The sequence below is a fragment of the Lonchura striata genome, chromosome 1A (assembly GCF_050655825.1).
Source record: "Lonchura striata isolate lonStrDom1 chromosome 1A, ASM5065582v1, whole genome shotgun sequence".
NCBI lineage: Eukaryota > Metazoa > Chordata > Aves > Passeriformes > Estrildidae > Lonchura > Lonchura striata.
In genome coordinates, this window is record NC_140741.1 from 63,888,387 (window position 1) to 63,913,356 (window position 24,970).

The 24,970-nt window shown below is 38.4% G+C and overlaps 1 protein-coding gene and 1 long non-coding RNA gene across 5 annotated transcripts in view; one reads left to right on the plus strand and one right to left on the minus strand.

The window, feature by feature from the left end:
- Positions 1-23,537, plus strand: part of ORC5 (origin recognition complex subunit 5) — a 70,729-nt gene extending 47,192 nt beyond the window's left edge. For 3 of the 4 annotated variants that reach the window (XM_085568365.1, XM_021534697.4, XM_085568364.1), the window contains exons 14-15: positions 11,401-11,513; positions 15,039-23,537. In XM_085568365.1, coding sequence (XP_085424491.1) covers positions 11,401-11,513; positions 15,039-15,084 — 159 coding nt within the window. In that variant the 3' untranslated portion in view covers positions 15,085-23,537. Of the gene's footprint in view, positions 1-11,400; positions 11,684-15,038 lie in introns of all 4 variants that reach the window. The other variant, XR_014951811.1, reaches the window with a different exon arrangement.
- Positions 1,232-15,052, minus strand: LOC146763506 (uncharacterized). The gene is made up of 2 exons (XR_014951812.1): positions 14,915-15,052; positions 1,232-12,508 (listed from the first exon to the last, which is right to left on the minus strand). It is a non-coding gene; the product is annotated as an uncharacterized LOC146763506 (long non-coding RNA).
- Positions 23,538-24,970: the final 1,433 nt, after the last annotated feature.

Consider the following 24,970-nt stretch of genomic DNA (forward strand, 5'->3'; position numbering starts at 1 on the left):
CTCCAAAAAGAAATAAGTTCATTAGTCATGGGAAATTGAGAAATCATTCCTTGACTACACTGTATTCCACTGAAACTAACATAGGATACCTTGTGGAGGTTCTTCTATGCTTTCCAAATCATAGATTAATTAAACTTGGAAAAGACCTCATCAAGTCCCAAGCTTTGACTGACCACCACCATAATAACTAAACCATAGTAGTAAGTGCAATGTCCAGTCATTTCTTGAACACTTCCAGGGCTGCTGGTGGCTCAAATACCTCCCTGGCCAGCCTGTGCTAATAATGGCTGACCACCTTTTCAGTGAAGAAGTTCTTCTTGATGTCCAACCTGAACCTCCCCCCTGGTGCAACATGAGGCCATTTCCTCTTGTCCTCTTCCTGGCTGAGAAGAAGTCAATCCTCACATGGCTTCAAACTCCTTTCTGGCAGTTGTAAGGAGTAAAAAGCTCCCTACTGAGACTCAGCAGCCAGGAAGGTGGCTGCACCCTCCTATACATCTGCCTACAGGGAATGCTGTCTGTACAAACTGCCCTGCCACATCCTGTCTGTCCTGTTTGCCCACCCTTTTCAAAAGTGGCTGTGCTCCCAGTCACTTTTGCTCCCTAGAGCTCTTACAATCTCTGTCAGGTGCTCTGGCATCACCCTCCCTATGAAAGCCTCCCTCACAAGAGCTGCCAGGTCTTCCTGAATCTCTCTGCACTCTCTTGGGTTTCCCTGACTCTGGGAAGTCACTGCTGAACTCCTTGTAGTGTTTTTTGCCCCAGAAGTTACTGTAGTCACCAGCCATGTAGGTGCTGTCACCACATGCCTTCTCCACTCCAGTCCTGAATGACATAGAAATTACCTTGTGCAGCATGTGACTATTTTACACTCTACCCCATAAATGATTTGCAATTACCTAGAAGCAGTATAGTCAATGTTTGCTAACTACACAAATTTTAACACATTGGGTATATAGCAAGATGTTTTTAGTACTCTAAGGAGTGGTTATGTCTTTCAATGTTTCTGTCTAGCAAAATAGACAAAATTATCATTGAATTCTGTAAAGGTGGAGAAATATTAACTGACTTCATACTGCTACAAATAAATGTTTCCCTTTAGCATTTATTCCCTTCCCACATATCCTTTGTCTAATTCATTGACCAACCTTATTGATGGGTGTGGTAGCACACTGGTACACTAGTTCATTGGTTGGCTTTTTGCTCAACAGATGTGCTTGCCAGACAGGAGTGTCAGAAACTGTTTATTTCCAGGTTAGAAAAGCTAAGTGTTACATAGCATTACTGACAGAATTTCACAGTTGCATTAAAGGGTGACAGAAACTGCATAAAAAACTAGTGTTGGGTTAGAAGAACACAGTTTTTTGATTTACAGTTAATTGCTGACAGATGATGTTTCATGCTGACAGATGATATTTCATGTTCTTTATCTGATAAAACCAAGTAAAACTGAATAAGAGATGAAAAATGGTTAGTTTTGACCACTTTGTATGTTACCCATGCAAGGGATATAAGGATATTTGTAGATATCTTTTGAAGTTGCATCTAACGTATTTAGTGGGTCATTGGACCTAGATTTTTAATTTTTTATGACTTTTCAATTCATGGTTGGCTGAAAGCTTTGCTTTTGCTAGAAATGGATGTTATGAATTTATAGCCTCTTTTGTAGCATATCTAAATTGACACATTTCTGTAATGAAAACAACACTTCTTACTGTAGATTACAACTATCACTGTATGCTGTTACAATAGGGCTTGTTTTATTTGTTCTCAAGCATGTAGAGGGCTTCTTGAGTGACAGTCTTCATCTTAGCCTTTCCCTTCCTTCTGGTGGGAACTAAGTGCTGTAGATTTATAGATTAAGAGTAGAGTATTCTCCATGAGGCTTTTTGGTTTCCTGGCAAGCTCAGAGAGAGAAGATTCCAGATACATCCATTTCCTACCAGCACAGAGTGACTTCCAAAAATCCTCTTTCCTTGTGCTGCATGGTGACAGCCAACTGGAACTGGAACTTACATTCATCCTTGGTGCTTAGTCTGTTCTCCTTAATGGTACCCATAAACAACGGTGCATTTAAGTTTATGTTAAACATAAACATCCTGGTTTTGTTAGGGAAGTGTTCCAAACAGAAGTGTAACTGTTCCTCTTAGTTGCTGTTGTACAATAATTTTGTAACTCTTGGTTTATCTAGGCTCCAACATCCTCTTGCCAAATAAAATTCTAATTACTGTCTTGTATGAAAGTAAATCAGGTGTTTGGAGTTTATTTTCCTCTATTGGATGGCATAAACCTAGTATGACTCACTGCCATACATTGCTGGGAGCTAGGCAGTCTAATCTCAGCCTTATCGTAAATTTCTCCTCCAATGCATTGATGAGTGCATTAAGGTCACAAACTGGACATTTTTAGGCCCAGTTTAACAATATAAGAGCAGCATGAAATGTCATGTTTCAACAGGTCAGATCCCTATGTGTGAACAATTCTATACCTAATTACTGAAGTCTCTGAAGTTAAGAACACTAGGACCCAGTATGTCAGGAATTGTTCTTCCTTACGATTTTATTACACACTTCCCTAAGCATCCTTTGCTGGTACTTTCAAGAGGCAGCAGCTTGGGCCAGGGAGGATCTTTGTTTTGTACCAACATGATGTACTTACACTCTTAAGAAATTGATACAAGTTGTTTCTATTTTTTGTTTTTGTTACTATTTTTTTTTCTGTTATAGAACCACCAAAATTTGCAGTTTATCTAGTCACAGTGAATGTGGAGTTGATTGCAGTCTTTTGCAATGAATCTTGTGAGTTGTTGAGAAGCAGCATGGTACTGTGGAGTGTCTCTAAAGATCTGTTTTAACAATCTCAAAATTTAAAATCAATGTATTTTTTTCAGACCAGACTCCCATTTGGGACTACAGTGTATTTTATCATTTTTCTGTTCCTGTGGTTGAAATGCCTGAGATCTGTATTTCAGAAGTATTTGGGTCAAATATTCCCGGAGTAGTTATTTTAATTAAAGAATTCTTAATATCTTGTTTCTTTATATAATATTTGGATCGGTACTCTTTAAACACTTAATTATCATAATTGTCAAAAAATATACTGTTTCTACTTTGAATATCTTTTTTTTTCTCAGAGAAAGCAAGGTGGTTTAGACTTAAGCGATACTTCCAAACATCTGATTCTGAACAATCTCTTTTAATTTCATTATTTCTGCTCTTGCCAAGTACAAAAGACTGATTTTTATCCTCAGGACTGGTTTGAAATCCTAATTACTTGAATTATTTTTTAACGCAAAACTATATTTACAAGCACAACTTCTTCATATAGCAGTAAAAGGCTGGTAACTGTGTACACAGTTCTATAATTTACTGAAATAGCATTAAAAATTTAGGGGCCTTCTGTAAATATATCAAGTCCTATCAGTATCACAGGTACTGGGTAGTATTTCTAACATTACTGTTTTCCTGTTCTTAATAGAACTTGACTTGCAATATCTAGAAATGTTGCCATTGTGGGACAGATGTTATAAATGAAGGGTGGGAGGAGGCAAAATTTTCTCGATTTGAAGAATTAAAATTATATCCTTGGTCAGTTGCACAAAGATTTGCTTCTGGGAAACAGAATTTGTATTGCTTTCCTTATCTTGTAAAAAAACCTGCCTGGAACCTGAGACCCCTGATGCAGAAATGAATGAAGGTGTGGTAGGATACTTCTGTTGGCTATTGCCCGTGCCTTGAAAAATAGCCAGCCTTTGTCTGATGTCCACTTTGCGAAGCTATCTGGCTTAAGTAATCAAATTAACTGTAAACATCATTCCCCAAGTGTTCCTTTGACCATCTGTTCCTGTCTTTGGTTTCTCAGATTTTGGAAGTATGAACTAGAAGGGGGAGTACTTTTCAATTAGCTGTCTGTAAGTTGTATCTGTAGTCCTTCTACTTAGGAGTTATGTGTTTCCTGGTTGTTATGGAGTAAATTAGATGTACACATCTTCAACAGATTGCAGATGCATTCAGATCTTGGGTTTGAGGATCAAAATTAACTCCTGTCATCACTTCCAAGGATCTTAAAATTCTGAAAATATTTCCAAATAATCCTCAGGTACAGAAAACAATTTGGTCCTTTCAGAAAATACCACATTAAGCAAATTTCTAGCATGCCTTTCATGCCTTTGTGAAGTACTTTAATTGATCCTCAAAGTGAGGGAAATTATTCAGAAATACTGATTTATCCATGCATCACTCTGTAGAGTTTTTATATTTCTTTTTAAAGTTGATGAGCAGAGAGAGGGAAGGAGTGTTGTGAACTGCCTTTTATTTTCCTTCTTATTAGGCAAATTGATTAATGCTAAAGTAAGTGTGCTGAGAGAAAAAAAAGAACTTTTTCTTAATTTCTGTATTGAATAAAAATAATGAAGAGAAAGCAAATTCATTAACACTTTGAAATATTCCTTTAATATTAGGTCCCAAATGAATAAATTATTGAACTGCTTTTAAAAAGTGATATTACTGTAACAATGAGTGGGCAAGGCTAATCTGTGCAAATGCTTTTGAGATATTGGGAAGGTTTTCAGGAGATGACGGGGGAAGCTGGATTTTCATCAAGTGGGTTTTTTTGTTTCTACAAAGACTACAAAGTATGGGGAGAATACAGTAACTAATAGTGAGAGAGCCCTTGCAGAGGCCCAAGAGAAGGTTAAAAGGGGAAAGAGTGGTAGGATGTAGAGGATGCAGATGATATACTTTATCTTTGATGAATGCATCACAGCAGGCACATTAAGTCAGACTGAAAATGGGCTTATCCACTGTTTTACCTCTTAGACAGTAAAACTGTCTGACTACTTCTAAGTAATATCAAATGAGCAGGAAAAATTTAAGACCAGAAAGCAGAGGATGAGCATAGTCTGTGTATGTTACAACTTCTTATTACCTGTGGCTTAAATGCCTGCCACAGAGGTGATATTCTTTGCATTCAGCAACCCATGGCTTTATTTGCTTCCCTGAATGTGCCCAGTGGCTTTCTAAACTCCTCAAAACTCTCTGCCACTGTACTGACTTTGTAGAGGTCAAATGTGTTACAGATTAACTACCGTTTTGGATGAAGAATACTTCCTTTTAGATTTCTTGTTTACTTTTTAGAATTGCCTTTTTGGTTTCCTGGGATGATTCCTGGATCTTGATTCAGTATCTCCATTTTAGAAAATAGATGGTATTTTAAGAAAAAAATATGGTATGTTTTCTTTCTGTTTTTTTTTAATAGCAATTTCAGGAAGAGAATATGTGAGTAGAGATAATGGGAAAGTATAGAGAAGAGTTGAAAGGAAGCTGTACTGATGAGTCAAGATTTGCAGCTAGTCAGAGTAACTAAACAAACCCTAGAAGACCAACTGCTAATTGAAGAGAAAGTATTAGAGCAAGCGTAGAAAGTGTCTTGTCAAAATAGAAAAATACATTTGCTTCTCTTGAGATTGAAGAGAAAAGCCACAAGGGAGTCCAATTGCAGGAGAATGGTCTAGAGAGAAGGCAGCTTCTAGTATGCAGAAAGGTGTTCTGAGGTCTGAAAGACAGAAGAGAGTGGAGTAAGTACAGAAAGAGGAGAGGGAAAGGAAAAAGGCAATACATGTATTTATCCTTGATTATGTGTATGAAATTGGCACTATTTCTTGCCAAGCATCATTTTCTATAAATAGGACACAAAAGGTAAGACGAAGTAGAGTAAGGCAGAAGTGGTGAACAGTGATTATGCAATGGAGAAAATATCATGTGGGTGGTTCTAATGACCTGTAGAATGAAAACCAGAAGAATTTTCTAGTAAAATTCAATGTTATATGCCTTGGACTGAGTAAACCTTTCTGTTCTGAAGAGACACAAGAAAAATCTTTTAGGTGGTGAGTATGATACAAACTGAACGGGTTTAACAGCAAGAAATTCAAGGTCATGTACTTGAGGGTAAATAAACGTTTCTTCTGGATTGTCTTAGGTTTTGGCTGTCTTCATAAATGACTGAATCACTGATACAATGGAGCTCTGAAAAAGCAAATGTAGTCACTTGTTAAAATCTGTAAATCACATAGATTTTTTCACTGTATGTGAATCACATAGAGTGAAATGAAATCAAGGTCCTAGAGACTCAACACAGCATAATGAAACAATACTTATGTGACAGAAATATAAAAGCCCCAAACTAATCTGGGATAAAGAAAGACATCAAATGCAAACATTCATAAAAGAAATTGCAAAGTAGGCTGGGTCACTATGCTTGCCCTGGTGCATCCTGCACAGCCACCTCTGTGTGTTACCAGATGGAGCAGCACTGAGGCTGTGGCTGGGTCTGTTGGTGCCTCTGTTAATGTCAGAAAACACATTTTGACTCTGTGCATAATGTAGTTTAAAATATAGTTGTATTGATTTAAGCTGAGATAAAGGTAAAATATCTAGCTGAAGCATGTCATAATAAATGTTCAACTGCAGGCTTGAAGGCTCTAAATAATTTGAAGGGGTGTCCCTCCTGTTGTATTTTTTTCATGCATTAAAAAGCCTTGCACAAAACATAATTCAGTGTCAAAACCTGATTGTTTTGTACAAGCATTGAGAAAAATGTGTTGATTTATTTTTAATAAATTTATAAAAACAGTTTTTATCAAGTGCTGTTACAAATACATATAGTTGTAATTTTATATGGTTATTTTTCTGTGCAAGCTTTTCAAACAAGGCTGACATATGAGCATATTCTGCCTATAATTTTCATTAGAATTTTCATTAGGTTTTTTATGCTCACATAATCTGTACTAGGGTCACTGAATTTAACTCCAGGAGAGTATTGCACAGTCATTTTGACTGCAGTGTGTTTTGTAAATGGTATTGGGTGTTCCAAGTGCTGTATAGCGTAGCAAAGATTTTTCCATGTGCCCAAATGTGACTGCTGGCAGGGGTAGGTTTTGATGAATTGCAGAGGCTTTGAGAGCTATGGGATGATGGTGCTGGAAAGCACTATGCATGTGACTCTGGAAGAATGTAGTACCCTTGTCTGACAGTGCTGAATATGGAAAGTTCTTTGTTTCTTGATACATTTGACGTTCAGAATCTGTGTGTGACAGTAAACCAGACTGAAGAGTTAGAATAAATTTTACATCTTGCACAAGATAATTGAATAATAAACTGTGGAGACGAAAAAAAACACACAGATCATCTAGTATATTTCTGCCAGTTTGAAATTGATCCTACTTTCATTAATATTTTTCCAGTCCAGTTTAAAATATACACTTGGTGAGATTTCAGTCACATCTCTGAGGAAGCAGCTTCCCCTCCACCCCAAATAATCAGCATCATTTTCTGTTTAGTTTTATCCTATAGATTTGAGATACATCCCACACTTTGTCCAGACTCTTCCCTAGATAGTCTGTCATTGCTTACCCAATCTAACCATGTGTTTCCCTGTGTCATGGATTCTAATTCTGCTCATGTTTTGCACCTCAGTGAGTATTTTCTGGCTTCTTGTGGTGTCCTGGGGAAGAGCCCGGCCTTTCTCAGCAGACAGCCCTTCCTTCTGGAATCCTCACTTCCATACAGCCATGTGCTCACAAAGCCAGTCTTTGTGTCTGCTTGGGGAATGATGCAAGGCCCATCTGTTAGTCCAGGCTGATAGGAAAAAAGCTGCCTTAGAGTATGGCTCTAAGGGTTGCTTGTTTTTTCCAGAGGTTTCAATGTCTGTGTTTGACCAGAGAATCTCCAGAAGCAATCTGAGAGGTCATTTCCTCCTGAGAACAATTATCTGCTTTGCTTTTATGATTATTCTCACCTTGGATCCAAGATTTAAGCTGCTGGTTTCTCACACAAATACATTTCAAAGCAAGTTCCATCATCACTTATTTTTAATCATACTGGTAAAACCCGTTTCTCTACATCTTTCAGATCAGAAAGGGGATTTTTTTCAGATTTTCTTGCTATTCCTGTAGAAAATTTCATTTAATTGTTCATTTTTGCAAGTATTAAATCATCACCAATTTAAGTAATTTTACAAATAACTAGCATTTTTCTTCCAAATGTAATTTTTTTTTCCCATAAGATTCTCAATAAATATCCTTTCTTATATCACCTACACAGTTTTTCTGGTTTGTTTCTAGTCTGTTCTTGCCAGATGTTTCTTCTCAAGCTTTTGTGATAATGAAATGGAGCCACTGTACCCATGATATTTAAAAAAAAAAAAGTTAAAAAATATTTCAAAAGCAGTGGTGTATTCTTGGCTAAGTGCAATTAGTTTGGCATTGCATTTATATTTTCCCATCTGTGTTTCAAACTTTTGATGTGTCTTAATTTAAGAACATATTGCCTCCAAAGTTTTATAATACCTGAACTTTTGAAGTAGTAATTGTTTTTTAGTGCTTAAGTTTATTTGTCTTAAACTCAGTTCATTCCACTGTATCCTGCTTTACCAGGTACATGTCCTGGGTAGGCCCAGAGAGATTGCAATTTTATGCAAAATAGTTCAGCTTCAGAAGCAGAGTGCAAGTTAGGTCTGGTGATGATTTAATACTGTACATGGCTTTCTCTTCTTCCTTCCTTTGCTCCCACCCCAGTTATCTGTCAGACATTCAGCAGAGGTGGTCAAGCCTCTTGTGTCAGAAGGGATTTGGACCTTCTGTGTCCCAGAAGACTTCTGAACCTTTTGGTGAGGACAATCATCTTTTATTTATTCGGTCTGGATTCAGCACGGAATATTAGAGAAACTTAGTAATTCCACATCTACCACAATTCAGTCTTTTCTATCAATTTATTGCACAAAATAGTTATCTTGTCCATTTCTGTGGCTGACAGCGGCAGAACTCTCCTGCTATATTATATAAAGCAAGAAAAAATTAGAAGTCATTGCTTTTTGAACTCTGTTGCTGGTTTTGATTCTCCCTGAACCCACTGAAAAAGCTGTGTAAACAAAGTTCCAGGTTGCTGCCCCCTCAGCAGGTAGGGTTTTGGACTTGTCCTTAGGAGATCTCTGCCTTTATCCATGTACAGGCCAGGCATCTGTAACAACCACATGTTGAATTTACTCCAAAGACTAATGAGTTAGGTATTTTATCTTCTAACATTTGGCTGTCTGTAGGAGAGCTGGTCCCTGCTTACTCCTCTTAGATATATGTTCTTTCCCTTTGTCTCTACTGAGCCTCTTTGGAGATAAAACTGTTTCTTGCCTGCATGAATCGAAAATGGCAGTTCTGTCTTTTTAAGTGGTCTCAAGGTCAGAACTTGCTGTTTCTGCACTTGCTTCCCTGTGTTGACATTTATTAAGGGTTGTGAAAGAAGTAAATGAAATGTTGCAGTGTCCTAAAGAGGTCATTACACTGATCATAAAGACTAAAGCTATTCTTTAGTTATCTTGTAATAATTGACTTTATCTTGTAATACTGTATATTGAGTCTTTGAGTTAATTTCTTAAGACAAGAACATTAGTGAAACTTAGTGTCCAGTCTGATGTTAGTTCAGAAGTCTTGAGTCAGCCTTTAGCAAGGAGTTACACAATGCTGACCTTGTGTTACTTTTAGAGCATTTGGTGCTAGTTAGAAAAGAAAATGTAGAGTTTGTTGAAGTATTGCTGGAGCATGTGTGACAGCAAGGTCACTTTTACATCCTACATAAAACTGAGATGGATTTCCAAAGTGTACAGACTTTTTCTGTGGTCATAAGGAATTTCAAGAACCCTCCTGCTATTCCTTCACTGGTGATTTCTGAATGTGAGACCAGCTGTAAGTGTGCAGTGCAGAAGTGATATGCCAGTATTGATGCACCTGGGTGCAGTTATTACAGCAGATTCCTCCATAATGAATATGGACTTTGTTGAATGGCGAATGGAGAAAAATGTACTCCCATGAATATTTTAAGAATCTAAAACCTAACAAGTTTAAGGTTTATCCAAATCCAGTGATATGTGCAAAGTAATTAATGAACTAGAATCTGCGCCACTTGCTGTATAGAGAGTTCAATTTTTTTTTTTATTTTGTCAATGCTAAAATTTGATAAACCATGTGATTTATAGACCTGAATAAAGTAAATGGAATTTGTCTTTGTGACTATGTGTAGACCAGCATTCCTTAAACAAACTCCAAAGACTTTTCAGAATTTTGGCATCCAAACTGTTGTTGCCTCATGCCATATGAAAGAAAGTGCAGGCTGTTAAAAAAATTAGTTCATTTTGGGTACCATATTTTTTTCTATTCTCCATAGGTAGGTGTAATTTTTTTCTGTTATATTATTCCTGCCTCCTACAAGCACTGTCACAAATTTGAAAACCAAGTGTACTTCCAGCAAAAGAGTGGGGTTATTACTGAGTTAGGATTATTTTTTTTATTGATTCTGGTAACAACTTGCCCATGCTTTTTGTAGCAATGTGTTTCCTTGAACGTTTGAACTGACACTTTCTTTCCTGAAATTCATTATTCTTGAGAAATTCCTTACTGTCCTATTATAATTACTCAGAAGTAGGTCATGGTTGGCTCATTTTTTAAAAATGAAACCTGTTGCCAGATACCATTTTGTCACAGAATATAACCTCATTGCCCTGAATTGTCTGTGGTACCTATTGCAAAGGCCAGGGAAAAAATTTCTTTTCTGCCTTTACTTCTTTCTTTCCCTGGTATCTGGGAGGAGATAGGGAGATAGTGGAATCACTGCAGTGTCTCTTCCTACCTGAGTCAGAATGGACTGGCTGTTTTCAGTGGTGATACCCCATGACTTCACTTCAGTAGTACCACAGCCATTACTGGAGGATCAAAGTGAAAAAGTATGCTGGTACATTGCTATTTTGGTAAAATAATCAATGGCTCTGTCAAGACACTCTATGTGTGTTTGTAGGCAAATTTCTCTCAACTCAGGCCCTGCTCTTTTTAAGCATACAATCTTCCAGCCTTTTTCTTCGCACCCTTCAAATTCCTCTTTTATCTGGAGTAGAGTGAAACATCCATGTGTTCAAAATGTGATATGATCTGGCACAGGAATATCCAACATTGAGTGGGAAAATTCCGAAGGCGATCTTCAGGGATAAAAGAAAGAAAATCCTAGTCCTTCTTGATTGTCAGGCAGGGATTTGGAAAATGCTCAGCTCATGCCTATTATTCCAGTTCCTTTGTTCTAAACTCCAGGCTAACTTTTGATATGAAGGATGAAGGGTTTAGCCTTTGTCTATCACTGTTGGTGCTGAAAATGTAATGGCAAGATGTATATTCCTGGGTTTTCCAGCTGCAGAGCTATGTGGAACTGTACAATGAGCAAGTAAGAGTGACTTTCCAGAGAAAAATGGGGATTATGCCAAATGGAAAAAAAAAAAAAACCCAACCAACCAAACAAAACAATAAATTGGCCACTGCTGTTCATGTTACCAAAAATTACTAACATTACTAGTGTCTCTTGTCCGTAGATCACCTCTCTTGTGACACTGCAGCTGTTGTCTGTGGTTGGCCAGAATGACCAGCTTGATGGACCACGATACAAATGTACTGTATCTCTGGACTTCATCAGAGCTATTGCCCGGTGAGCCTGTTAAGAGTTAATTTATTATTGCGTGTGCTGACTTGAAAGAGACTTCAAACTAAGTATTTGTTCAGTCTATAGCTCTTTGCAGACCAGAATAGAAAAAATGTGGATGTTTTCTAAGAATGACTGAATAAGTCGTGTTATTGATGAGAAATGTTGTACCCAAGGTAAGTATAGTACATTCCTATTTTGAAAATGATTTATGTTACAGTGGCAGTATGTGTTACAGTAACATGCTGTCTTTGTGCTTAGTAAAGGTCAGGGACTTCATTTGAAAATACTGCTCTAAAATGTCAGTCCATTTCATTACCAAAATGCACATTATGGTATTTGAATCTGAAATTATATTTGGTTCTTAACAGTGTTGTGCATATGATATAAAACCTACACAGGTTATAGGAATTCTTGCATCTAGACTGTCTTGTGTGATCTGTTATTAATACAAGCTAATTTAGTGAATGGATATAAGTACATCAGCATGTTTGTTTATCCAGAGCCTTCAGTTGTGAAGTTTGAGAACAGTTTGAGATCCATCAGGAGAGATGGCAATAATTTGCAGACAGAAATACATGCAATACAAGGGTAACAATCAGGCCTATGTGTCCTATTTTTACCTGTTGCTGCCACCTTATTAGAAAGTCTTGGATAAACAGTCTATAGCCAGAACAGAGCCCAGGAATGATATGTGTCAAAAGGGAGAAATATTCTCACAGCCAACTCTTCTCTATAATGTGGGACTAAAGAAGAACCTGAGATACAGGCTGTATTCCATATCCTCAGTACACATGAGCTATTAAATGTCCAGTAGCCTTGTCAGTAAATGCAACAGATATACTTACTTCAATTTTCAGTTGGACAGGCTGTAGAATGAAACTTTGTCTGGCTCAGGTCTGGCTGGACCACACTGCCAGGACCTCCACAGCTTTGCTATGTCAGTTTGCTATTCCCAGCAGTAAAGTCACTTTGTGAGTGATGCCCTGAAAAAGCTCCCCCTGGAACCAAGCACAGCAGACCATCTGCTCAGCAACATGGATCACTGTGTATACAGTTATACATTGGAATATATCCTTGAATTGGGATATTTGACAGCCCTTTCCTTGCAACTTTGACATCCTTAGACTTTCAATGACTTCATTAAAGTTGCTGGAAAGTAGAGACAGACAGAAAACAGAACCAAAACTAGTGCCATGCAGCTCATGCTTATTGGAGAAAGTATTCAGTGATGCAAAAGACAGAGACACTGTCACTTCAAACCTCAATGCATGGTAGTATCTTAGCTTGCTTTCCTGTAGGTCTGATGTGTGTGTGTATGTGTGTATATATATGTATGTATATAAACTGACTTTTCCTAAATGTTATGAGGAAGAAAGCAGTTAATTTTTTTCCCCAAAAGTAGTTTGCAGGTCTTTATTTGATTCCTAGATAGGACTATTTAAATTAGATCGATAGATAGATAGATAGATAGATAGATAGATAGATAGATAGATTGATTGATTGATTGATTTTAAAGTTGGCCTGTTCTGCTTTTCTCCTGTTTCTCCCTTTTTTAAAATCTTGCTTTGTTCCTTTGTTACAATTTTTATTAAAATACACTTTTCAGACCACAGTATTTATTGAATCTTAAAGAGGATTGCCTGTAAAGAAACAAGGTTTCACTAACTCATTAGAATGAGCTCTGTCTTCTCTGGGTGGGGCTACTAGCTATAGGATGAAGGCCTGATATTCCATGCTTTAAGAAATTTCATTTCCTGTCTGTGCAATAGTTTTGGTTGTATTTGTCACAGAGAGGGAACTACTTTGAAATTTCAGCCAAAATACATACCAAGTAAGCTGCCCATCTTCTGATTCTTCTTTCTCTATTACTGCAATAGTACTAAGATAAGTTTGTTACTCACTAAAATCATCAGATACCTCAGCCTGGTTACCATCTTGGCCTTTTTTCCCCAGCATATATCCTAATTGAAGGCTAAGGAGTGCAAAGAATGGGACAGAAAAGGATGCTCCTCCCTGCCCCCATTCAAGCTGTTCAGATTGTCATTTCATTTTCTGTGTTTTTTAAGCAAAAGTGAAGTTTGCACTAAAAAAAAAAAAAAAAAAAAGAGCCACCTGTTTCTGGAAAAGAGTAAAAAATTTGTTTATCTTCCTGGTGGCTTTTAATGTGGTAACTGCTGAAGTGCATGGTCCCTTTTTTACCATGGAACCTCACGTCTGGCTCTATTCTGTGGCAACTACTGTCTTTGTAGAAACATCTCTGTATTTTACCACATAGTTGTTAAAAATTTGGCTGAAGGTAAAGTCAGATGTTTCTTTGTTAGAAATAATTTTCTGTTTTAAGAATTTCGAACCTAAGTTCATTAATTTTCTTTAGCTGATGTAGGGCTTTCTTAGTGTTTATTGAATAGAATGGATCTTTTCAGAAAATCTGTAATAAACCCAGTTGTTATGACAAGACAATTCTGTATCATTTAGTTGATAAGGTCAGCATTTGTTAGTGTATGACTTTGTTTCTGTGGAAAGCCTTGTAATTAAAGCTCTTTTTTTGAGTGACACAATGTTGTGTAAGTTTAACAGTGGCAGTTAATGTCTTTAAATTTGTCACTGGATTAATAAATAGACTCCAACAGAGTATTTCCTGTAACGTTTCTTGGAGATTTCTAAACTTTTTCTCTGTCAGAAATGGTGTTTTATAAAAACTTTTTGAAAAGTGGGTTACAGGCTGATGCATGAACAGAGAATATTGAATGATTGTAGTCCAACAATAAGAATTCATCTAGCTAATCTCACTTAGTATTGTTAGCAGTTATTTTTGCATCACTGAATACTTTTTTTTTAAACCCTTTTAGTTTTATACTTGTCATTATATGCAGCAATTTGCATTATTTATTCAAACAGTAAACCCTAAAGTCTGAGTGTTAGATTGTATAGATGAATGAGTTTAGAGACAAAAAAAATAATTATATGCTTTATTCTACTGCTGTTTCATTTTGCCTGCCATTAAAGTACAAAAGTGTACATTAAAATCTTCTATCCCATTGATTGGCATTCTTGGATTTTTCAAATTTAGCTATGAACATAGGTCAATCAACTACTGTCAAGACTGAAAGAACACAGGCTCCAAATGAGTGCAGATGAAGGAGTACATGCTAAAACAGGTGGTTTGGGAGATGAACAACGCATTAAGTAGCAGAAAAGGTTGTTGCTTTGCATCACCAACTAGAACATCAAGTTTGCCATACGAAAATATAATCTTATTAATACTTTTTTCATTATTTAAATAAGAGTCTTCCTTTCTTTACTAGGAAGTAGCTATACTTACTTTCTAGAATTTTACAAAGTTGAAATAATCAGGAGTATTGTAAATAATGAGAGAAATTAAAAATTCATTAATCCTTGTTTACATTTCTTTTGGCGAATTGTTTGATTTTGATTGTGCAGTATGTCCTGCATGTGCTGTCTCCAAACAGGTTAAAGTCTTAGCACTGTTAAGATGATTGCTCTAATATACTGTGTTTTTGTTTATAGGACCGTGAACTTCGACATAATAAAGTACTTGTACGATTTCTTGTGAAAACAAGCTTCACAGCCATATGGACACTGTGACAATGACTAAGGCAAGCTGTGTTCATCTCTTTACTTAGCTGGCCAGAAAGAAGAGTATTTTGGCTCTTTTGGATTTGTCCAAACAGGTGCTGGCCCAGCATGGAACCTGATGAAAATACTCTGATTGGTCTGGGTGGATCTGAGCAGAGGACTATTTACCAGGGACCCTGGAGTATTTGGAAGCAATGTGTTAATTATAAACAGCAGGGTTTGAGCACAATCTGTTCTAGTCTTAATGATGTTATCTTAACACTGAAATTGCCTGAAACCCATTTACTTAGGACTGCATTTTGCTCTATGAACTCTCCCCAGTGCTTTGAACATGGCAGCAGCCGTTGTTTGTATGCCCAGTCTTTTCACTTCCTCTCCACAGGAATCTTTGCAATTGCCTGCCAAAGCAGCTTTTCCTGAGGCCACCATTTTAGGAGAGTGGAGTAGCAAAGTATAATAAACATAAGAACATATTTAAAAATCAAGCTGGTACAAATTCTTCTTTCTGTTCAGTAGTATGTAGGCAGACTGTTACCCTGTTATATGGAGATCACGATGGTAGGAAACTCCCAATTAGTCACCATATTGTCTTTTTCAGACCATTCATAAATGTTGACTATGAATGTATTTTTATGAACCTCTGTTTTAAAAAAATAATTGATTCTTAAACTTCTATCCCTATGTCAAACTTGAAATGTTTTATTTTTGCTTCAAAATTCTATAGTTCTTTCATGCTCATCCAGTTACAGGAAGTGATAATTATAGTGCCTTGTGGAATGGACCTACTTTTAACATGCACACCACGTAATGGCTTTTGCAACAACTCTGTCCTGTAGAGGAGGATGGCACAGCTGTCTTTTCATCAGGAAGGGAGAAATTCAACAGGTGACAGAGTCTTTCTGCAGCAATTCCCAAAAGTAGTGGAACAGTGAATAATCAATGTGGTATTGTAACATAAAACTTTGTCCTTGGAAATACCTGATGGAATACACTACAATTGCAGATTACAAGTAGGAGATACATACAATTTATGGAGCATGAAAATCCTCTAGTCCAGTTGGAGGTAATTGTCTTCATGAATCTGAAGTTTTCAGTAACACTCTTGAAAACTCCAGGTCCCACAGCCTGTTACTTGGATGTTTTACTCTTGTGTGCTCACCTTTGACTGTTTGACAGTAAAAGACCCTGCCAGGCTCTAAGTTGAACATTATGGGGTTTTTTTCAGGGAAAAATGTGATTCTTTTCTTTCCCCCCTTGCTCTTATATTAGAAATTATCAAATTATCAAATACTCTGAACATGTGTTCTTGTGTTCTGTTTATTCTTCCTTTTTTTTTTTATTTCTTTATTAGTTTTTTGGGTGCCTTTTTTGTTTTTGTTTTTTTTTATTATTTTTTCCAATTGTGGTTGTGTAGCCATACTTCTGGATTCAGACCCAAGTGACAAGAGCATCCTTCTGGCCAAGCTCGGCTTCCTCCCTCAGGGGAGTGTGAAAGGGCAGCAATGAGTCATCTCTGTGATCTGTTTTCCTTCCTACCGCTGAGCTGGATCAAACCCTGCACCTGTCCATGAGGTGGCAACATTTGTCACACTTACTGAAGTGCTTGTATGTAAATATATAGCCTGTTCCAAAAATGTTTACTACCTTCTTTTGGTTTTACTTATAAAAATGTCCATAAAGTGAACTTTGGACTAAACTTTACAGTGCCTTTCTGTCTTAGGGCTAGTGCTGGGCTGAGCTCGGCTCTTGTGGATCTCCTGTATGACTGCCTAGGAAAGAAGTTTTGAGGTATTTATTTGTCAGCTAGTCCCTTTAAAACAGTAGCAGTAGATCATAGGGATTTGTAATTTCTGATCTGGATTAGAATTTGATATATGAAACATGATGGGGCTGATACTGATTTGTGAAGTGCTACAAAACTTGAGTCACAAAATTTCATTTTCAGTAACCCAAATCATTCCCACTAAATAGACCAGACCCTCAAAACTCTTCAGCTCCAAACTTGGAGCACAAATTAGACCTAAAATAAAGGTCTTAGAAATTAAGCAGTGAGAAAACTTGGTGCTGCTGATATTTTTTTCAGTCTAATTTCTTCTATATTAGCCTTATGAATACTGGTGATTATTTCCAGTGTAAATCCAAAGGATAAGGAAACTAATTTTTGTGGAATGTAGTTAGTTTGACTGAAATGAGGTTAACTAGAGAAGGAGTAGTAACTGAGGATTCATTAGACACAGCCACTCTCCTTACTTTGAAGGCACTTTTTTGACCTTTGTGAAAGACTCCTATCTGTGAAATAAAATTTAAAGCTGAATCAGCAGAGTATGAGAATGAACAAGGTGACTGAAGTGCAAATGATTGATGTAGGCTATAACTAGGCTGATGATGAATAGTAGGATTTATTCTGACAAACTAGAAATATTTCTATATAGCCATGTCAATGAGTTTATAAATTACTGCTGAGTTTCTTACTAGATACCTTAGCAATATTCTGTTCTAAGACCCCATTTTCATGGATGAGGCTTCTTTCAGCCTCCCCTGGGCCAGGATTTCACCTCTTCTACAGGTGGTTTTGAGAACTGTGCAAATAATGTAGAGCAAGATAGTTTAACTAATCAGAAAACCTTCAGTACCTTAGTGCTACAGTATGTATTTTTAAAATAGCCTATTTTTTTTCATAATTTATGAGTCACAAAGCATTAGAATACTGAAAAAAATAACAGACTTACAGTGCTTTTCTCCAGTGGCTGATCCAAACATTAACAGGAGCTGGAGCTTGTTCTTACAAGGATAAAGCAATGGAAAAAGAAATGCAGCTATCATACAGCAGTTGCAAAGAGATTAGTACCCTTGAATAGCTCTGGCTTCATCAACAGCTGCATTTTCATGCACATAAGATTGAGATTTTGTTTGTTAAGAAGGCTTGCAAGGCTGCATCAACATGTAATGCAGTAGTTGATTCATTCTTTTTGGACAGTGATTTGTCTTACTTTGGTTATCTCAGAACCTGCTGCTTCTACTGTAACAGTTCCTGTAGCTATTGACTCTTTTGGGGTGAGATAAAGAAATATATTGTTTACTTCAGTTCCTTCTGAGTTCTGATGCATCTGTACACTTTGTAAAAACACATTCATTCTTGCCATTGGTAACATTTTTCCAGTATCCACCAAGTATTTGGACAAGTCCCATCAGGTACTATATTTCTTCTCATAACTGGAACAGCCAGCCATGCCAGGAGAATAGTGTGAAGGACAGGATTTCCAGCAGGAATATAGGACATATGACATGTCTGTGACTTGTGGGCAAAATGTACCCGGTTAAGTATCTCAGGATTAGGTATTCCCTCTGCACTTGTACTGACAGAGATGGCAGGAAAGAGTGAGAAATGGCAGGTTCTTGAGGGCTGCCTGGAGGATGGTGTACTGTGTGTTCTGGTCAGTCCAGACTGCTGGGGAACAGGAGATGTACTCCATTCAGAAGTAAATCCTACCAGAGGTGAAGTAACTTCTCCAGTTTTCTCAATGACAGAATGGCATAACTTAGAAAAGAACCTCATAATGGCTGGTAAATATGCATTGGGGTAAAGATACAGCTTGATTAGCAAGTCTAATCATAGACAATACAAGATTTTTATGTGTTTGTAGATACTGGAATGGCTTCACTAGAAAATTGAATGGGAGATTAATAGCAAAACAGTGTGGTTTTTATCTCAGCTTCATTGTGAGATCTTTTACTGTGAACAAGCTGATTCAAATGAATTGTACAATACTCAGATAAGGGTAACTTTTTGATACTTTTTTTTGTGCATGTTTATTAAAACCATTTAAAGAATAAATCTGAAAACAATTCAGAAATTGTGTATACCAGAAAAATTGAAACTCCAGAAGTACAATCCTTACAATGGCCATATTCATGTTTTCATGAAAATTTATGTCTTTAAAAAGCCACAGCTCCATGTCAGTGTCCGTGCAAAACAAAAAACAGAAAAATACCATACTGCTTGTTATTGGACATGAGCAGTATATCATCTAGTATTTGAATAACCAAGTATTCACCCAGGTGTCTGATATCAAGGAGCTCAGAAGGATTGTATTAAAGTAGCACCAACACTGGGCAGTCAAGCAGCTCGTGGATGGGGGCGTTTCCATGCTGTTGAACAAGTGAATGTCTGACTGTAAGCAGGGAGTCTTGGAGTGGGAACATGATGTCAAAAGTATCACCAGTAGACTTAATGTTTGAAGTGTTGTACTTAGTACTTAGAGCCCCTCCTCCTCTGCCAGTGAGCAATACTCATTTTTCCAAAGCAGAAGAAATATCCCTAACTCTTCTGTCATTTGGTTCAAACTACATTTGGTAAGAAATCATTTCCACTGGTCTGTTGCAGTTGCCAAAAAGGATTTGCTATACAGCTCTTCCAAGAGAGTTACCACCAACAGGCAGCAAAGTACTAAAAGAAAATACCCTCCTGTTTGGGTAGGCAGCTGGGCAACTCCAGCAGGGAAACAGGCTGGGCTTTCCTTTGAGATGAAGTTGTGGATGAACTTGCCCTTTTGACAGCTTTGATGTTTTGAAGTATCTAGAGCTCTGCCAGACCTCTGTTGCTCTCTGTTTCTTCCTGTACACTCCCACTTTGCAATTCTGTGATAGTTTTTGAAATTTTTTTGCAGAGATATGCACCAGAAGCACAGCAAACTTCTGGGCTTGACATCCCCCAGGGGATGCTCCTGTGGGCTGTCTGTGCCCCTGTGGTGTAGGTGTGCATTATTCAACTAACCTGTTGCCACATACTGCCTTCAGTCCTGGCAAGACTTGTTTGGGTATTTGGAGAGGTATCTGTTATGTACTTGAGGGTAGGTGTTTGGCTTCAGCAAGGTCCTTTTCCAAAACCTGGTGCAGTATGTTGAACCATTAGTGCTGTACTGGTGTTCGTATTTCATATTTGTTCAGTTTCGTGAAATGCTATTGAAAAGCCCATGTCAGTCTCAGGCTGATGTATTAAATGTGCTTTTTCTTAAGCAGCACAGTAAAGGTACAGCTTTGCCTAAATTCATTCAGCACATATGTTCCATTTTCCTGGCAGACAGATTTTCTACAGAACAGGATTTCTAATATGCAAATACTTTCTTGTCTTTATTTGATTCCTGTTCAGGGAAATATGTGCTGCACATTATTTCATGTACCTTCTTCAGATAGTTTAATTCAGAGGAATAAAAGAGGGCTGGGAAATTGAGCTTTGCTAGCAGGCTTTCTTGGAGCCTATACATTGGAACATTCAGCCTGTACATTCAGCAGCTGAGCACTTCTTGTGTCTTCGTGTAGGTAATGAGGGTTTTCACATAGGCACCTCCTAAATCCAAGTCAGAGAATAGTTGTGAAAAAAGAATAGCCAAGAGTGACATAAGTAACCTCTCATTAAAACAACCTTGCCAGATGAGGGAGCATGTTTCTACAAAATCCAGCAAAAGAGTCACCATCTCTCCACCTGAGAAATGGTGATGGAGAGCAAAGTTGTTTACCACTCTGTTGGCAAAAGGCTTGATTATATTCTCACTGTTTGCATCATTTCTCTTTGGTTGAAGAGTTTTTACATTATTTATGATGGTGCTGTTTCTCCCTCTACCCTGTTTCCATCAGTACAATCCCAACTGTGGTTTTTTTCTTCCTCTGCCATTGCACCCAGTGCACTGAGAGTTCCCACCTGGGCCAGCAGTTTGTGTGGGGAAGTGAATACCCTGCTCTGTGATGCCACCCTGGAGGCCAGCCCTGGTGTTGCCATCCTAAAGCAACTCAACATCTCAGGCTTGGGATTGCAACAGCAGAGAGTGGTTGTTTTGTCTTGCAGGGTATAGGAACTTCATCAACACCCCTGAAAGACGTGATGTGAATAAGCAAAAACATCTGCAAGGGAGGCAAATTATGTTATTCGTGTGCAATTACAGCAGTTCCTGAATTCCAGCTGCATGGCTGAATGAATACCCATCCCATTTCCTCACATTTACATTTTTATGCTGTTTTTGATTATTTCTTAAGGATGCAAATCATTAAGCAACAGCAAATAACTGGGAGTTCTGCTCAAACTTTCTGAGAATAGTGTCATGTTGAGGTTTGGGAATTTCAGAGAAAATGAGGAGAGCAACCAAAGATAAGTACACGATTTCTCCAGTGATGTAAACAGACCCGTAGCTCCTGCCTCCCAGGGAGGGGAGCTTCCTCTCTGTCAGCACAGGCTCTTTCACTTGACTGAGCCTGGAGTTGGGGCAGGTGCAGGAGCCTTAAGTAACTTCTGCAATGCTACTCTTCACTTCAAGCAAGATAGAACATGTCTGGAGCTATCAGTAAAGAGATGTGTTTATGTATCCTGAGTGTTTTGCTTCTCAGTGGCTTAGAGTCCTTTACAAAAATCTTACCTAATGTCCAGAGTGTGGGAGGTGTCTCTTTGGTTGATTATAGGAAAAGCAAAGATGATGGTTGTGCAAATAATCAGAGTTACTTTCTGCAAAGTAATTTATCCTCAGCAATGCCTGTGTTGTTCACCATCCAGTTTCTTCTTTTAAAGTAAGACCACTGAAGAGACTGAAGCTGATCCCTCTGATCCATTTGGGATGTCTTTGCAGAAATAAGTAATCTCATTCCAAAAACGTGGGGAAGCAGGTGATTAGACTGAAAATTCAAACTGCTCTGTATTGCTAGCCCTCATACTATAGGCATCAGAAGTCCTGATTTCAGAATGCTACGTAAATATGTGTCTGGTTTATATTTTCCTCAGATGGTACAACTTCATCATTTTTTGGTGTGAAAAACAATTAGATATGTGATATGGAGCAGCTGTTTTCCATCAGTAACTAAAGAGTAGCTCATCCATCAGGAAAGACAGCGCTGTCTTTGCATGTTCACAGCTGAAGGGACCATAGTGGAGGAAGTCAGGTGCTGTTAACCTTCCCAATTTCCCTTCCTGGGGAAGTGAGGATGGTGAAAGCACAAGTAAGATCATGAATATCAAATGATACTCTCAGTAAGATATGGATCACCAAAGTTTCTGATGATCCAAGGTCTGTGACTATGGGCTGCCTTTAGAGTAGTAGGATTCTCTTTAGGGGTGTCATCTTTGATGTTCCACAAACCACTGAACCAGTCAGAGGAGAGAAAGGGAGGACACCTTTTCCTGCCTTTGTGCCAAGCTGCTGCTGTCGTTTGGAGCACCTGGGAACATGTGTTTGGACACAGAGGTCTAGAATGGTTACATGTATCACTGTGTGGAACAGATCTACTCTTCCTTCAGCTTGTTTAAATTACAGAAGAGAACGAGAACCAGTCTCAACAGAGATTGGGCTAATCCTTTTTCCTGTTTGTGTCAAACCGTCCTCTCTCATTAAAAACTGGAATTTCTTTTTGGTTGAAACGAGTAAGTCAGCATGGGCTGCTTACCCAGTTCCAACTCTGACTGCTGAGAAAGTCATTCTTTTATTTTTAGCAGGTTAAGAAACATCATTTATGCTAACCTTTCTTTCTTTTGAATTCTTTTCCACAGATGCCTTCTAGAAATCTTTGGATGTTCGATATGTTACTATAGATATATAGTAAAATTTTGACAGCTTTCTTACTGCTCAAAACCTGAGGTTCCCTACAGAGATCTTTTCTTCACTGTAGCCTTATTGCCAAGTTGTCAGAGCATTAATTAAACTAGAAGAATAAGGCATTGCATGTAATTTCCTATACTGGATGCCTTCATGTCAGGGACATATCTCCATGGTAAGAACCTGTATATAAACAAAAAATAAGCCTGGCAACAGTACAAAAGCTCATACAGGCTTTTAAGTGAGAAACATGGCAAAAGAAAATAGAGAGTTTAAAGCAAATTATTTATTGGGAAAATGAAGACTGCTGAATACTGCAGTCATTAAGAACAAATGTGATGATTTTGTTTGGCTATTTGGAATATTCCAATGCTACTTTTAATCTCCATATTTTAGGTATTTATTGGCTCAAATCTAAAAAGTTTTCTTATTCTAACCCCCTGCTCATTTATTATAGGTAGACTAACCCTTCCTTATTGAGATTATGGAGTCTCTGTACAAGCATATAAAATTATGTATAGTAAAACTTTATCCCTTATAAACTGCTAATAATTTGCATACTTTTCATTTTGCTGCATGGATAAAAATGTCTTGATATACTATACATCACATCTCAGTTTGATATGCATTTACTCTGCCATATAGAAGGCAAAAATACAGCACACATGTTGATGTTTTTCCTGCAATAAAATGAAGAGATGCTCAAAGTATAATTGCAATCCACTGTTTTCTAAACCTGCAGGCAGAGCCAAAGCACTACAGAAAAAGGAGTATTTGTCTTTTTTTTTTCTCACATTTTCAGGGCTGTGTGTTTCTGTGACTCTTCAAAAAATAAATTTGTTAATTTGCTGCCAAACTGAAAGAAAAAAATACTTTCAAGAGCTGAAAGGAGAAAATTGTGCTTTAGGGATTACAAGATGAAGGGGATAAAACTGTCTGGAGGATAAAACTGCTGTGGGTACACAGGGTCTTCCCTTTCTTCTTGCCATGTACAGAGCAGTTCCTGAGGGGTTACATACAAGGACTCTCCGTGAAGGGGAGCACTGCAGCTGTTTGTACCTGGCTGTGCCACTGAGGCTTGGGGCAAGCAGAGGGACATCATCACTTAGAGGCTTGGTTATGGGCCTGGCCAAGAGCACAGGAGTGTAAACTTCTGTGCCACTGAAAAGGGACTTGAAGAGCACTGGTAGTGTCTTTTTTCTCAGCTAAACACAAGAGCACTGGCAATCTCTCAACATGTTATTTGAAACTTCTTCAGGTTTGAAAAGTCCTTGGTCACGTGAGGAAGCTCGTTTAGCTCCATGCATGTATTTCTGGGCTGGAGCTATGTGGCTGCTCTCCATACCAACCTTCACTCCTCCTCCAGGAGCTCCATGTCCAAGGTGGGCAGTGTGGCCAGAGGTCTGGTGTCTCTGGGGTGACAGTATTGTTGTAGACAGGTAGATGGAGTGGTTGTGCTGCCGGGAGCTACCTGTAGCAGCATATGTAGTATGTTCCTCTTGGTGTCTTCATAGAATCACAGAATGTACTGAGTTGAAAGGGGCCTGTCAGGATCCTTGAGTCCCACTTCCTGCACAGCCCTGCGCAGTCATATCCTGTGCCTGAGAGCATTGACCAAACACTTCTTGAACTCTGTCAGGCTTGGAGCTGTGACAACTTCCCTGGGGAGCCTGTTCGGTTCCCAACCACTCTCTTTGGTTAAAACCTTTTCCTATTAGCCAGCCTAAATCTCCCCCAACACAACTTCAGGCCATTCCTGCGGGTCCTGTCACTGGTCACCACAGAGAAGAGATCAGTGTCTGTCCCTCCTCTTTCCTTCACAAGGAAGCTGTAACTGCAGTGAGGTCTCTCCTCAGTCTCCTCAAGGCTGAACAGACCAAGTGACCTCAGCCACTCCTCATACAGCTTCCCCTTCTTGCCTGCCTGTCACTGGTGTTCATGTGTGTGTGCAGCAGCACAGTGTGGGTACCAGTCTCCAAGTTACTCTTCAGCAGAGCAGTGTCACCGTTGTGCTACTTTTATCCTGCACAAACCTTTCCCAATAAATCCTGTAAGACTCCTGGCTGGCTGTTTGCTGGGGAGTCAGTGCCCAAGGTATTTTACATCTCAGGGAGCCTGTGAAGCTGTACTGTGATTCAAGCACACCCTGAGGGTTTGGGCCAGCCCTGCAGGGTGGGCAAGACGTCTCCTTCAGCTCGAAGCGGTCACCCCTTCTGACACTGGGGTAGTCAGGAGCTCAATTTAGTCTTGGGCACCCCAGGCACAAGCAGAGAGAGTTTCTGGGCCATT